Below are 17,058 nucleotides of genomic sequence, written 5' to 3'. Positions count from 1 at the left end.
ATAAACACCGATTTTCCCGAACAATCTCGAGAGTCGCCCAACAAAAGGGGGCAGTCCAACAAAAGAAGTCAGTAGCCGAAAGGACGATTCAGGCTCCAATCACAACCGATTTTGTCGTTGAAAAAAAAACTCGTTGTCAAAAACACTGGCGAAAATTCCGCAATGACTCAAGTGATTCGAGGGATGATGGTTCAAAGTGGCGAACAAAAAGAAAATGGAGGGATTCCACGAAAAAAATCATAAAGCTGCTCTCCAGTCCTTTCTAGCTCGCACACACATAATAATCTTCACCAACTCCAAGCGTGAGAAAACTTTTGAAACCTCCCACTCCCTTCCACCCAAATCCCCGCTAACCGGGAAGGGGGAAGAAGGGTATATAAAAAAGAGACAGCTTGCTCAAGCAACAAGTGACTGCTCTTCCTCTCTCTCCTCCGATTTTTTTTTAAACCGAGGCGTGATTACACATTTTAAAATGACCTCCACAATAGGAAAATGACAGCTTCTTGCCTTCTGACTCGTGCGGCGCTCACAAGGATCCATTCAGAATTTCCTCTCTCTCTTCGCTCTTCAAGACTTTCCGTTCTCTTTTTTCGTGCTTCAGGGGGCGGCATGAGGTACAAGGAGGAAGAGGAGGAGGAGGAGAAGATGGTGGAATCGCGTGAGAAGACGATGGGGAGAGACGTGGCTCGTGCCCCCCTCTTGTTGAAGCAATCAGTGTCATTGCCGTCGACAGCCTAGAGGCTCTGTTATTACCAACCGCCCTCCCGCGGCTGCTCCCATCTCCTCCTTCCTCAACCTCCTCCCCACCTCACATGGGCTTACGCTACTCTTTCCACCGTTTTAAGCCTTTTTTTCTTCCCTGAACGGGTGTATTCGTGAGTTATGCCTCCTAAGTGATACGTGGATTGCTCCCAAAAGATGGTCATTTTCCCCAGCCTAACTCGTTTTTCCAATGGCGTGAAAAGCGTGAGGAAAGTTGATTGAGATGAACAAGTATCTCAATTTTTTTCCTTCCTTCAAGAAAGCCGCGTTTCAAAACTTTATAACGAAGAAATTCAACCTATTTTACTATCACATTCAGCTTTCTTAACGAAGAGTTGGTTTCGCTCGCAGAGCTCGGGTACTCTGTCTTCCTGATATCTTGAATTATTATTGATGACTTGTGATTAACTATGAACAATTTAAATCCCTTCCTTCAAGATGCGTTTCAATAAGCATAAAAATGTAGCTTCTTACCGTTTGCAATAAGTTTTTTTATTAAATTAAATTTAACAGGCTAATGATCGTGTGAATTGAGCGTTAACACAATAATGATCGCATAAAAAAAATTAAATTTACATACAATATTTATAAAAGTTCTCGCCTTTAAATTTGTCCATGGCCTATGCATATCGTCAGCATCACTAAAGATCACATGCGAATGCGAAAAATGACATTCAGTGGCAGTTCAAACAATTAGAAGGTTCTTGCAGCATTATTTACTGTTTTTTTGCGATTCATGAAGCACTGCGCTAAAATGAAAGCAATGTAAGTCAATACGACTATACTTATTACAAATAAAAAATAATGTGCATAGTATCCCAGTATGAGATAGCACATATAAATGAAAGGAAAAGAGAAAAGACTAATTCCGGCTTAAACTGAATAGATACAGTTTTTGATAGAATTTCCTCAATTCTTTTGATTTGCATACTTTCAAGTCTAGAAACGCTTAAGTTGGATCGTTTTACCTGTCGATAACGGTGCAACAGAATATGATGACAATATTATGGCGTTAATATTTTATAGAGTGGGACCTCTTTCTCCAGCCATCGACATATTCATGAATAATTCAAACGATATCTTTGTGAGCCGAGCCGACCGAAGGAGCTGTGAAAATTGATAAATTGTCCAAGTCAAGTCGTCGAATCCAGCCGGTTTTACTTTTTTTTATCTCACAGGTAGACGGAATGAAAATATAATACTGTAAGCGTCTTTAAAATTATTATTGCATAGGAATAAAAGTTATTGCAGTAGGACGGAATCACAAGCCCATGATTATTTTATATTTTACTACCCTGAGATGTTTTACGTGTATTCAGAGCACATTCGTAACTTTTCGCTGTTGCAAGTTAAATATTGGAATTAGAATTGCAAAATTTTTGGTATTACTGACTTATGTTATCCCAAATATAGGAGTGCTTAGATTTAAATATTGATAAATTAAAGCTTCAGCATTCTGAATGAAAAAGCGTGTCGTATCGCGAGGTCGTCTTCATAATTTGCAAAAAATCTTTGCAGTATTTCAAATATTTTTAGTGATATTTTTTGTATCTGATATGGATAATTATAGTTACTAAGCCAAAGTGATTGCATTTCGAAAACATGGCACACCCGCTAAATAGGTAAAATGTTTGAGACGGATATGGGTAGAATTATTTGCAATATAAATAAATGCTGAACAAGTCCCTTATCTGTATTATATATTCTACTCTTAAATTCAAGCTACTTAGCTATGGAAGCTGTTGACTTTGCCAACAGCCATTATTTCGCGAAACTAGAAAATTAAACACAATTCTTATTAGGTTCCTGTTTTAATTTTTGTGACCAAAATATCTATTTACTGCAACCCTATCATTCTCCTCATTCTATTTAGGTTCATTTCTTCCTCTAAGATGCATTCCTTATTGGCACTTATTGACTTTCCCTTAGTCTCTTCATCATCCTCGGGGAAATTTTCCCGATTTTTCTCCCTTGATGATTTCCTTAAGTTCTTCGTCGTCATATAGAGGTCCACTTTTCTTTCGATTGCGATTGTGAAGCAGCTTACAAAATCTGAAAGCTGAATCCAGTACTCCAAGCCAATTCAACACGCTGTGTTAAAAAAATCTTCAAATGTTAATACAGTGGCGTTATATTCTACCCAGGTTTTAAGCTGGTGTTTGGATAACTTTAAAAAAGTAAAACTGCAAATACTACAGTAAATGGGAGAAGAAGAGTAAGAATTATTACTATCATTAGAAAAACGAATCGACGCAAAACGAAAGGGTAGCAGATTACGATTAGTATTTATTCATTTTCTTAATATCTAAATGAAAGAGAAACAGTCGACTCTTGCTCAATTAAGGGGACTTCTAGAAGAAATCTAAGCACGATAACATAAGAAAAATTTAATGTTAAAAAATATTGCATTAACTAAACAGAGAGCTACGATATTCCTGTTTGCTTTTTTTGCGTTAATATTCAATCATTTTGTTTACGGTCTTATTCCTCCTATCTGCGATGCTCTCCATGGTCACTGCGACGATTAGTTATTTTTCCCTATCTAACCTTCTAGGCAAAAATTTTCACTCTGTCCATGACGGTAGAATATGCTAAAAGGGTATTGAGTACTTGTCCCATGTATATGTATCCCATAATCATTCGAAGGAATTTACTTTATTTTCACATGCACACTGCTAAATTGTGAATAAAAACTAAAAAATCTCATTGACTAATTAACAATTTCATATTATTATTATGTATTGTTTTATATTCAGCATTATAAGCAGTAGAAAAAAGGGTATTGATAAACGACTTTGCTGAATAAAAAAAATACATAATAATAATATGAAATTGTTAATTAGTCAATGAGATTTTTTTAGTTTTTATTCACAATTTAGCAGTGTACATGTGAAAATAAAGTAAATTCCTTCGAATGATTATGGGATACATATACATGGAACAAGTACGCAATACTACTAACTAGTTCATCAACGGAAAGGGCGTTTCACGTCCAAAGGAAGCCGTAATTTTCAAGATAACATAAATGTATGCGTATGAAAAAAAGAAGCATTGACACATTCTACAAGGTTAAGTATGAATATAAAAATCGGAGGCTGCATGCCAATATCATTTCGGCTATAAATTAATGGTGTTTGGGCTCCGGTTATGCGATCTCCGCGTAATGAATGGGATTCTCACGTTTTCATTGATGCTAAATAAAAGAATGAAGGTAGCAAAAATACTTCGTAATTTATTGCCCCATCATGCTTTCAAATAGGCATATTAGAAGAGAGGGGGTACATTTTCATGGCCAGTGTCATTCAGAGGGGGTCCGTCGTGATAAAAAGGGAAAAGGAATTTGAAAGTAATTTATTTCATTCGGCTTCTGACGATAAATCTCTCTTAAGGGCGTTGTACCAAGTGCGAAAAAAATTAGATGAGCCGATATGAATTAAGCAAAATTTGTTTCCCTTCATTTACATATGGGTCCACCAGCAACTCGATCTCACACTCCAAACGGGAAATATGTGCTTCCGAGAAAACGTATATTTAATGATTTCCCTCATCTGTAACTGAGTGAAAATTATACCATTATAATTCCGCTGTCTAAGTTCTCTGAATAAGAAGGTCAGGCATGTCCGCAGCTTCACAATGTATTTGTGCCGGATAATTTTATTGTAAAGATTCAACTCGTTTTGCTATTCAGATTTTTCTTGAATATAAGAACAACATGAACGCCTCCAATGAAAAATTTTAATGCACGAAAACATTTATTTTGAAGCTTTTCTAATCAATTTTTATCATGGTAGCTGTTACTTTGACATCCGAAGAATTCAGTAAGCTTAACATTCCACTATATTTCCAGCTCACTAACATTCCTCTCGTATCTAGCCAATTATCTTTGGCATATCAATCGTTTTAATGTTTACCAGCGACCACTTGAAAAGTAAATACTTTTCGCCGATAACAGATGGGCTATATCTCGCGGGGTTTACGTCCAGAAAGATGTGGACTCGTGATTCTGCTGCCAGACGTGAAGTTCTTTCGCTTGCCGAAACACCGATCTCAAGCGATAGCAGCCCAGTGGTCAACAACCACGCGTGTTCGAAGCGTGAACACATTTCTCCTCGTCTGTTTCCAAGGAAAAAAAAACAAGGGCTTTATATATAAGGGGAATTGTTGGGTTGCAGTTTATACATCTTCGGCAGTGTTTTCTCCCTTTGTCATTTTACTCTATCATTATTGCATAATACGAAATGCAGCAATCGTTCTTCTATCCAACAGAAGAGATTATTTCTTTCTGGAATCTGTACAGTATAACTAATACGTTGTGAAGGTGATCCCACCAACAGACAAAAGCCTCTGAGGTCACTGAAAGCTCCTAATTGCTTTGTTTCTATGTTGTTGTAAAAAATATATGGAGCAATAAATACTATTCTATTCTAAATTAATACTACATAGCTCTGAAAATTTTTGTCTCTTCCGACAGCCATTATGATAAGCTATCATTCTAAATACAATTCTTATTGGGTATCTACTTTCTTTAAATGCTTGCAACCCATCTATCAACTTACTGCAACCCAAAAATTCTCCCTACACTACACAGTACACATGTTCATTTTTTTTTTAAGTGGCCTTCGCAATGCGTTCTTCTTCGTCAGATACAGTTCCAAAGTTTCACTCTTCTCCAATTATTCAATTCGTCTCCACTTTTCTCTCGATTGCAATTGTTATGCAGCAAATGGAGGGAAAAAACTATGCATTTATCCACCAATTTATTCTCGCGGTACATCTATATTGTTAGAATGATCTTCCACAAAGTTGAGCTGGAGACTATTGAGGTTATGGTTATAGAGCTTAAAAAATCTAAAATCTGTGACCAGTATACCTAACTTTTTTAATACGCTACGTACAATAGTTCTTCAAATGTTAGCACATGGGCATTACATTTTCACCGGTTTCGAAGCGGGCGTTAGGAGAAGCACGCCCATAATCGGAAGGAGGGAGGTCGTTAAAAGTTGCGTGAAGAGCTTAAAATAAAAAAATAAAATGTTTTCCCATATCGTACATTCACTCAGCCATTTTTATCTCACGGCTAAAGACGTTTGATAAGGAGATCCAACGAGATTATCCATCATAAATATTATATTTTAGCGAGCAGAAAATATCTGTTTTTCTCCAGCAGTTGCATAAATAGTTTCCCGTCACCAGTCTTGAATCAATATCAGCAGACCGATCTGGGGCACACCATGCGTAAAAGAGTTACGCTTTATCACTGGGGTTTATCCTTATAGTGAGCTCAAGTGCTTAAAGAAGACCGTTCGCTCTGTTATCCATTCAACCTTACGTGAAAAAGCGCCAAATATTATTTCACAATCATAACCCCCACAAGATATTTGTATTTGACAAATGCTATGTTACTACCATCAAATTCATTTTCATACTTTTACGTAAACGCTATTCGCGTTAGGACCCACATATTCCGAGGACCATATGTTTCAAGGGGCGCTTGCTGTTAGCCTCCCTTAATACTGGAAAATTTGTTTTTGAAAGGGTTTGAAATAAGATAAGTGTCAGAAAACTCACTTAAATTTCTAATCCAATGCAAGACTAAGCCTACACGTACTCCTTAGTTGTCAAATTAAAAAAAAACATTGTATATTTTCGGTCTGAATCGGATGGATAATCCATCTAAATCAAAACATTTTGGATCCAGAGCAATATCAAGCCTACCTTTACTATTTTGCATGTCAAATTATAACTAAAGGTTTATTTTTCGGACTAAATCGAATGGAGAATCGATTAAAATCAAAAAATTCTGAATCCACTGCAAGACCAAGCCTATCTTCACTATTTTGCATGTCAAATTATAAATAAACATATTTATTTTTTCGACCGAAATCGAATGGAGAATCGATCTAATCCGCGAACTGGAGAGGGAAATCACAAGTGAAACCATCGGCGGAAATCCTGTCTATCTGGTAAATGCCGCGTTAGTGCCTGATAGGATGGAAGAAATAAATGAATCCTAAAGGACGGAAACGGAATTTGGCAAAGTTCCGCAACCTCGTAGTCGCCTGTTGTCGATATGAGCGGTAGCAGAACAGAGATAAAAAAACCGCACGCTCAGCGATCTCACCCTCGATTCCTTAAAACGAGTGAAGAGGGTGGCCGCGAAGGATGGCACACGGAGAATTGGCGGGGAGGGGGATGATATGCACGAAAGGTCAAGAGGACTGGCGCCAAAACCTTTAGTGGCGCCGCCGCGCGGAAGAGTGGATTCCGAAGGGAGAACGCGTGCGCCTGCGGGAGGGGGGAGATACTATTGATAATGACGGGAGAAGTGTGAGGTTCGAGAGAAACGCCAGCGCCTGAGGCGGTAGCGATGGTTGAGAGGGCACTCGAAGAGAATGGCGCGGTCGAGTAGAAGGAATTTATGGGAAGTGCGAAAACCATCGAGTGGAATAAAACTAACAACTCGCAAGCTACGGATTGAGAGAGATCTATGCGCAGTAAGTGCTACCATTTTGGTAGCCAATGATTAGACTACTAATCAGACCAGATTTGGCCTCGTTTCCAGATTTAAATGAATTCTCTAATGAAGAATGTTTGCAGGGCATTCTTCATTAAATCGAATAATTTCACGGGCAAGGACCTGTGTTATAGCCGTAACTCAGGGCGATTTTTTAAAGATTCATCAGTGCAATCGCAAATTTGGGAATTGGGGGGTGTTGAATTTAGCCGATAATGACTCACTCAATGTATGCTCAATAGAAAGGATTATCCAGTGATAGATGTTGCGTCTTCCTACGCTCCTCTTCTCTCTCGCTCAGTGTTGACTCATTTTGAAATGATTCCAAATTTATTTACGACAGTTTTAACAGTTTAGCTTTAATTTTTACAAATAGATCACTTAACATGTAAAGTAGTGAAAGCACAATATATTTTAATTATTTAAACGTCTTTAACTTATTGAAAATTATCACGATTGTTTTTCATAAATGATTATATTTTCAATACATAACAATATAAAATAAAAACTATGAAATTAAGTGACAAAAATAACCGCCATCTATTATGATACATGTCAGAATAACAAAAATATTACCCCATACCTCACAATGTACAAAAGTACGCGAGCGTGCTTGAGGAATAGGTAGTTATAGAACAAATCTCCTTCCAAGATTCTTCCCATTATCACGTTTCCTAAAATAGAACGAACTGAAATAGGACGAAAGAAGATGGATATTAGAGAAAAAGGGTCCTGCCATCTTATTCAATTATAATTAAATGCAGGAAATGATGTGTCTGAAAAAAATCGGTGTAATTTGAAATTTTATAATTTATTGGGACATTTTTTAGAGGTTAAAATTACTTTTTGTTTAAATAATAGCGTGTGCCAACATTGAATTCGGATTTTACGCTCGTTAATTGCTATTTAAAACTAATTTATTGGGAAATATTTTTGGTAAACGAAAGATTAAAGTATTTTTAATACCAAAAGGAATGCCTTCATAGCAAATACTTACATGATAATGGATTTTCTTCTTATTGGAAATTGTATCACCAATTGAACAACAGCATTACAAATACTAAAAATTATATTATAAACACCAACTTAAGACCACTGAAGGAACAAACCACAATGTCTTCGTTTATATTTATGATAGTTGAGAAGTATGCAATTCATTCATATATTATTAGTAGTGAAATTGAAATTTCATAAATCGTACCGATTTTCTATACATTAGCATACAAGAGGGGCTAGCATTTCCTAGCCCGTAAGAGAATGCTTAAATAAAAGCAATCACCGGTGTGCGCGGCAATCAAGTTTGCGGTGCTTTCATTATGACCTATTGACCGATGAATATCCCCGCTAAATGGAAGAAGCGACTGCTTCTGAGAACGTAATTGATTCCTGACCGCAAACAATAATTTTGCCCTATTCGAAACGAATATTTCACGTCGCTTCAAAATATTTAATCGGGTTAACCATTTATTTCTGACGGAAAATTTAAAGCACGCGGTCCAGGGTCACGGGAAAGAACCAGAAGTTAATGCCCGAAGACAATAGAGTGGAACAAGGGTGGATAGCAATTTAAGAATGAGTTAGAGACCTCAAAGTGATGGGAGGGAAGCGGTGCCTATTCGCTCAACAAAAGGTAATAGCCAGGAGGCGAAGTGGCACACCACACCGCGATGCCAACGATGTAAGGAGTTAAATGAATTAACTCGCGATCGTGCGAAGGCCGACAAGAAACATGAGAACTTAAATGGAGAGCCGAGTCGAGGCACAATCGTTTCTAAGCATCCGACCCAGCGCGGGAGCGTTTACAACCCGATATATCAGTCGTGTCATTTGCTGTGCTGAGCACCAACGTAGGAAGCTTGAACAGGTACGAGAGAAGTCTGCAAACATCTTATAGCATGCATTGCTATGATTCCTGTCGATATAACAATTTTCAACTTAAGTTAAAGTAAAATAGTTTCTTTATAATTAAGTTATGATTTAACAAAATCGGTTCTTCCCTCGAATGCGCTAAAATAATTTGTACTTCGTTAAAGACTGATTGAAATTGCGCTTCCAAAATTAAAAATTATTTTTAATTAAGGAAGAATTGAGGAGAAAAAACTGGATACGGCTACTATTTCTAAATACCTATTTACTACTACCACTTAAAAATTAAGAATGAGTAATTATCATTCAGAGTAGAGAACAGATAATTTTCATGCCCACTATAGGTAAATTTGTTTGATGATGCTCTTTTTAAACCCTGCGTAATTAATTTTTGAAACTGCTATACCATACTATTATTCACAAAACTCTGGAAAAGATTAATCTCCTTTTTTTCATTAAGAGCATCGAGACATATGTATATGTAGCATTACGATTCCAGGCTTAAATCTTGGGGGAGGCCTCAAGACATTCCAACGATAGCTCCTTAAAAGGATGTTTTATACGAGTCATAATCTACCGTCATTTATCAAGACCAACCTTTAGACTGAAACTATATTAAGTGAATAGAACTTTTAACCATGAATCCCACCATCCTTTGGTAATCAAAGTGTACTGAAAATACATCAATCCGCACCATTAGCAAAATAAATTTTCGTCTCGCAAAAAAATTAAAATATTCCTTCAGCAGATAGACATGCCATCCCAGATTCAGCTGCGCATCCTTGCTCTAGGGCATCATCTAGGAGTAAACGGCAACTAATGAATCAATTCTTAGAGTTCGTAATTTTGAATGAAATATTAAAAATAAAAGTAATCAAAAATTAATAAATAAAAATATGAAATTGGGCCTAAAAGAACTATTAGGAAAGACTAAATGCAAGCCAAAGTGGTTACAGTTTCTTCCCACGCTTTGGAGATATCTCGATCGCCAGTAAAAGTCAAACCGTAAATCCGGCCACTGTGCCGCCATTAGAGCTTGCACTAAAAATGAACAAAAGTATGGCGGTGCCTTAATGACAAACAGAGCCGCGCTTTTCAAAGTCACGTACGGCAGAAACCACTGACTTAAAAGGGAGAACAATGAGTGGTTGAAATATGCACCACGTTGGAAACCCTCATTCGCGGTCACTCTGCCCCGCTGGGGTCACCGGCGGGCATTAAAATGAGCTGCTGCAGTTTCCAGGGTGCAATGCGCTGTGGTCATCCACTTAACCACTTCGAAAGTGCCTATACGACGCCATCTCTCTTGAGAATGGTTTCCACCCTCAAAAGCTAATCGGACATCTAGCTCGGGAAGCCTTTGACCCGAATTCTCGGCCTAAGGAGAACGCAAAGAGCATATGTGATGCATTAGAAAGCTCACTAACACCAAGAATGGAGTGGGATTAGAATAGACGCGTGATGAGAGCCATCAACCTAAGTGACATTCACCGGGGAAAAGCAGAACAGGATGACTGCCAAAAGGCTGATGAAAGAAGTCATCAAGGCATGGTAAAGAGACGAATGGCGAACGGAGGTATAATTACTCAGGGGCGTGGAGAAAAGGATGCGAAAGCTTGAGTTTCATAATTAAAAATTCATCCATTTTGATGAAACAATCAAATAGTTATTTAAATCAAAATCACATGAGCAATACCTTTCTATACAAATACCGATTCATTCAATAGTTCAAACCAAAGGTTGGCTCAAATGAGTGAGGACAGAGCTCATTCCAGTCTAAGCTCATCGCAGGCGAATGAAATTTACACATTAAGGGTAGGAGTGTCGTTTACTTTTCCTGGGCTGCCTTGAACATCGGGAATTTTCAGTTTGGGCGGGTCCCAAGGCACCCCTGGGATTAGAACCTGAGGCCCTTCGATAAACAGTCAAGCGCTCTGCCCACTGGGTTATCAAGAATCTTATTTCTGATTCTCATCACCATTATTACGTCCAATGCTAATTTACAACAACTTAAAGTTAAACCAGCGAGGGCACTGCGGAAAATCCTCCTACTAGTTTATCTATTGATTCGGTTTCGGTTAAAGAATCATAAATTCATTTGAATTTTTCCCAGAAAACAAACTGAAGGTGCATAGCACATTAATGGAAGAACGATTCGCAACCCCAATAACCCCTGAGATTAGCGATAAGTACGCTATAGCTGCATGTTCCATGAATCATCAAAAGGCGCTAAGCATTTTATATTAAAAGGGAGTTTAACCTGTTTATATTCGAAGGCGAAGGCACTGTATGACACACAGAGAAAGATTTCACTACCCTTTGAAGATGTAGGGAAAACATATCCTTCATCGATAAATTGTTATGCAGGAAGTGTGTTTCCTAATTCTTATATTATTTTTAGATTAAGCATGAATTCCATGCCGTCATTCGCCCATTGAAAACCCCACTAGCATTCCAACATGAAAGTCTTATATTGTTAGAGAATTCCTAGCGGCTGTTTGATTATTATGTGTACTATTTGCGAATTCTTTCACTATCAACATCCCAAAGAAAGCCTTTTCATAAACTATTTCCAATTACGCAAGTCGATGAAATGCGTCACTTATTGTTCTGTTTCCCAGCTAACTCGGCTCCTGAACGTGTAGCCGTAATCTTCTGTCATCAGTAATGCGCAACTCAATAGTGGAACGTTTGTATAAAACACGCTCTGTCACGAATATGACTACTATGCCGACATTTTCCCAAGCCCATAACTGTTCTGTATTAAGAGGAAGGAGGAGCGCACTTAAACGGCCAAGGGTGCATTTGATTTTTCACTCGAAATGAGGTCAGTTCTTTTAATCTAAGTTTCTCCTAAATTATAGAGCCTTAAGGGGTATTGCTCTTAGGGTTCTTTACCACGTATCTACTTCATGTACATTCTATCAGTGTGGAAAATTGATACCTTCACGCATTCAATGGTTTACCTCTGAGGTTGGATTGGATAGGTGAGGGTAGGGCTCACCCCAGAATAAGGCACGGAAGTTTTAAATTCAAACACACTGGGCGAGGGTGTCTGTGCCTTCCCTGGGTCATCTCATCTTAAACCTGATGCTGTTTTAAACTTTTTATTCAATTTTTTATGTATTTGCATGATAGTAAACTCTGAATTGCCAAATGACTGAAATAGCTTTCTATATTTTCAGGTTACCACAGTTGGCCGTATCCGCCAAATTATTGTGTCTTCTGATGGTAAGTTTCCAAAATTTTCTATTTTATACTCAAAATATTGTGTAATTACCGATTCAAATTGAATTATCTTTCCGAAATCTATGAAAAATGGCCTTAATGCTTTTGCTAATCAACGACATATGGCAATGATACAAGATATCTTAGATTAGCATCACATGTTCGCCATGAAGATAAAATCGTAATGTATTGTAAATGATATTATATGCAGGTAGGTAAATAAAAATCAATCAATACGGTCATGAATTACGCATCGAACGAATCGAAAGAAGAATATTAAATTTCAATTTATTCAATTCACTGATATGCTCATACACGATCCAAACCGGTAATGAATAAATAAAAGCCTATTACAAAATGACTGACTATCGGGGGTTACGTGGACTTATAATCCCTTGATTATTGTTAATTTATGTTGATCTCACATTTCCATCTAAAGGCATTATGTTACACTATGTCGTAATCCGTAGCGGTTTGGCATAGGAGCGGCAGCGCTCATACGATAATGCTTGAAGACTTGTGGACAACAGCCATCCGGCCGAGTGACATTTCCTACCCTACTCACTTTCGGTATGGATATTTATGTTTTGCATTCCGCAATATTTAATGGGCATGTCTCGGAGTATTTCCTGGTTATTATTTCACTGCTTGCCTCTTAAAATTACCAGTCAATTCCTCGGAACTATATAGGTTGAATTTACATCTCGAATGATAGCTTCGCAATTCATGAGTTAACACCTTGAAATTGATCGTAATTTTGAAACCCTATATTGGTTTTCAATTTCCACAAAGGCAAGAGAAATGTCGACGCAAGAAAAACATATTTCAAAACGTAAAAGAGTCAAATAAGAATAATTATTTCGTATTGGCAGCAACACCAACAGCAAGTTGTAAAATCAGTTTGCGTTATTTATAACAAGACAGAACTCACTTCGTAGTTATTTAAGTGCTCTTGTGAATCTGCGAGCTTGAATTGCTATTCAATTTAGTATCGTAACGCGGACGTATATTTTAGATAGTATTATTTTCACTACGTGTCAACTTCAAACAAAGCTATTTAATAAATATCAATTTCAAACGAATTTTACGGGGTTGTAAACGGGTTTTACTCTTACAGCATGAAAAATCTCATCTCATCTCTCACTACTGATTAGGGAAGGCCTTATTTATTCAGATGCAGCAATAAAATAATTTTATCGACGGATGTTAGAATAAGATAATAATAGCATCTCCCATATTAGTGCGGCTGCCCTCGAAATGATCGATTTTGTTTAATAAAAAAGCTTTAACTATTTATCTCATAGTATTAGAGCATATAAAAAATAGTAATTCGAATAATCCCCTAATAATCTATGGAATAAGCAACTGGTATACATCCATTTCTGAGGGCAAAGATTTTTTTTAAATTGGACCTCAAATTACCAGTGCTTTTGGCTCGAGGTTTGACTCCTGCACAAATAAACTTTACACGAATTCCTCATGCGAAGAGATTTCTAGTTAATGCGGCCTCGTAGGTGTACGAAATCTTGTACTTATATTTAAAGGGTTTTCCTGAGACTTGGAGAATACATGGTGATGCATAAAACGGTGAAATTCGTCGTTCACGAAATAGTTTTTAACATGGTGCACCCACCAACACTAGGTTCTCAAGGTATAAAATTAAGGACCATGCTTAAAGTATATCGATGGCTAAGTTCTAAAGGCCGTTTTACACGAGGCACGGAATTGCGCAGATTATAGCTGCATTAATTTCTAAAATGGCGTGGAATTGCGCGAATGCATGAACGAAATTAGAACAGGGGCTATTTATTTATTTTATTTTTAGGGGCTATCCACGCATTCTCGCATGTGTTCTAGCAATTCACCGCTTTACACGGCGCAATTTTGATTGCGCCTTCGTACGTACGTCAGATTGCGCAATTCTGTGTACCGTGTAAAACGGCCTTAACAACACGTACTTACCTCAAAAATAGCAACTTTTCGGGAGAGCAAAAAAACGATTATTTTTTTCTAATTGTACGCTAAAATTTAAAACCAAGAATTCATACAACTGGAAAGGAAGCATGCATTTGCCAATAAAGAGTTGTTTTTTTCTTGACTTTTATTTTTTAATGTTATTACACTTTGTTTAAGATACCTATGTCAAACCCGGCATAATTTTATGATACGTGTTTTCAGAACTTAGCCATCGATATTCAGTGACTATGCTTGAAATACTGCCAGATATTTGACATCCGACCTTATTAAGGACCGAATGCATTACTTGTAACGCGAATAGATATCAAATAGCACTCTAATGGAAATAGCTGCCCAGAGCGTTTCGTAGTCACCCAAAGTATGTGATAGATAACTTGAAAACAAGTTGTTATATGGCCAAACACATACTTTTGGATGAGTAATATATTCAATGCAAAATGTGGCACGCGATTGCTAATTTTTAAGTTTAATATTATATGAATTTGAATTATGATACAAGAATTGTCACACCCGGCTAAATCCACTCAGATGCATTGCGATTTCGCAAGGCATAATCACTATCTCACTCACCCTTACAACGCCGTTTAGACCAGTGAAATGGTTAGAAACGAACGATCTATGGTGATCGCAAATCAAAAACAGGAATAAAGGACAGTTCTTCGCGTGGGCGAGCATTTTGCATGGTATAGCCCTTCTCACTGTGATTTATCGCGCCTTTCCCTTACATTCAAACGCAGTTTATCGCTGCCTATCAGCATACAAAAAGGCCATGATTTGGCTCGCATTCAACCGAAAATAAAAACGTAAAGAAGTAATTACACAGAATTAAAAGCAAACGGCCCCGAAACGGAAAATATGATGTTTTGGTATGGCGAGGGATATTTTTGACTCAAAACAGTATTATTATTTTGATTCAATGTCGAAAATTAATGAATGAATTGGAATTTCAATGTGTGACAAAAATCATTGAAAGATTACAGAACCAACCAATTTTTCTCATCAAAATGCTGATGGTTTGTCCCTAGGATGATGCGACAGAATTCAATGGATTCAATTACTGACCTGCAGGGTAGATAAGTCATATCATCGCGAATACTGTGACAGGAGAGAAGTACGAGATGCGAGCATGCGGCGATTGGAGAGACATCTACCCAACAGATCAGGGATCTTCAACCTTTTTTAATGCGAAGGCCAAAAATCGAATTCACATCGTCCGTAGGGCCATGATCTATATAACTTCACCACCATACCAATAAAAAAACATAATATCAAAGTGCAATAATCTTTATTGGTTAAAAAGTGCAATCAATCAATGCGATTTTTGACATTGTTTATTTTTGAAGAGTGTGACCATATATATTTTATATTGTGTGGCGCGATAAAATATTTATTTTGCCTCTAGGGGCCGCAATTAATTTGCCGGCGGGCCGTGGGTTGAAGACCCTTGTCATAGATGCTTGCGAAAGCAAACAGTGCATGGCGGTAAGCGATCTCAACCCATCCACCCGGGTAATGTCCTCTATCAGGTCCCCTCACATGAAGTTTTTGACTCGCCTGCATAAAAATGAAGACTGGAGCACAAATGAGGGTGGCGCCTCATGAAAAAGCTTAATGGTCATCCGTCCTCATGGCGTGAGAATCAAAACTCTGGCTCCACGATGAGGAGACTGACCGTTAACACGCCTCCATCCCCCGCTCGTATCTCCGCCATGGCTTCCCGACAGGCGCCCTTGCCTGACCGCCTCCGCTGTCCGCTCTCTCACACGTCCCTTCTTACGACTGGTATTCGAAGTCTCTCTTTTTCTCGGTAGACAGATAGAGCCTTGTAATCCAGACTACTGCCGCTTTCTAATTAGCGGAGAATATATGCACTTCTTTCTCCGCTACATGTGAGAGTAGAATGCTGGCATGGAAATGCTGCCGACCTCTGGCTTGAAGCAAGATTTGCGACAGAGCATGTTTTCTCAGTAAAACATATTTTTAAGCAGCAGTAAATTACTAAATTAAATCTTATAAATATGGTGACGAGGACTAAGAAATGGAGGTAAAGTCGCACTTGGAGTTTCAGTGACTTTTCGGTCGTTCACTTCGAAGCAAAGTGCAGGGAATGAGAGTATTGCTGATCCCCAGGTTAAGTCCTCTTCGTTCGTTTCCTTGTAAGCTCTGTGCATAGGAACATCACTCATTTTCGTGAATTACGGGAGATGGAGATCGATCAGCGAAAATCATGTTAAGGATGCATAAATTCAGAATTTAAGACAGCCCTTGGTCTCGTTCAGCCACCCTGGGGGATCGGTTAGATACCTAATGGCGGTCCTAAGACATTACCCAAGCCACCAGTAAGCAACGATAGGTCTTTGGGACTCGTTAAAAATTTTGATTTCATGATGAAAGTTTCAGAATGTGTAGAGTAGGCCTAAGAAAATATTTCAATTTGAAACTTTTACCTCGACATTTTCTCAGAAGTAAGATTTTCTCGTTTGAAGTACATACAACAGCTGAAAAAGTCCCACTCAATGCATACTGGAAATTTCTGCATGGTTAACTATATTTAAAACGATTAATACGTCACAAAAAAATAATTTACGACCGGTCGAGAGGGAGTAATGCGTTCTCCTAATCATTGTCTGCGTATTCGAGTATTTGCATGATGACTTCCTGTTATTTTCCTCCTTTTGCGTCAATAGGATTTGTTTAATTCGGGAGCGCAC

General features: G+C 37.9%; 1 protein-coding gene across 1 annotated transcript in view; it reads left to right on the top strand.

The window, feature by feature from the left end:
• The window catches only part of LOC124155943, a 190,364-nt gene that overhangs the window by 131,246 nt on the left and 42,060 nt on the right, over positions 1–17,058 (top strand). Inside the window, exon 2 of the mRNA XM_046530173.1 lies at positions 12,328–12,373. Coding sequence (XP_046386129.1) covers positions 12,328–12,373 — 46 coding nt within the window. The remainder of the gene's footprint in view (positions 1–12,327; positions 12,374–17,058) is intronic.

The sequence above is a fragment of the Ischnura elegans genome, chromosome 3 (genome assembly GCF_921293095.1).
Source record: "Ischnura elegans chromosome 3, ioIscEleg1.1, whole genome shotgun sequence".
NCBI classification, from domain to species: domain Eukaryota; kingdom Metazoa; phylum Arthropoda; class Insecta; order Odonata; family Coenagrionidae; genus Ischnura; species Ischnura elegans.
This window is presented reverse-complemented; position numbering and strand designations above follow the sequence as displayed.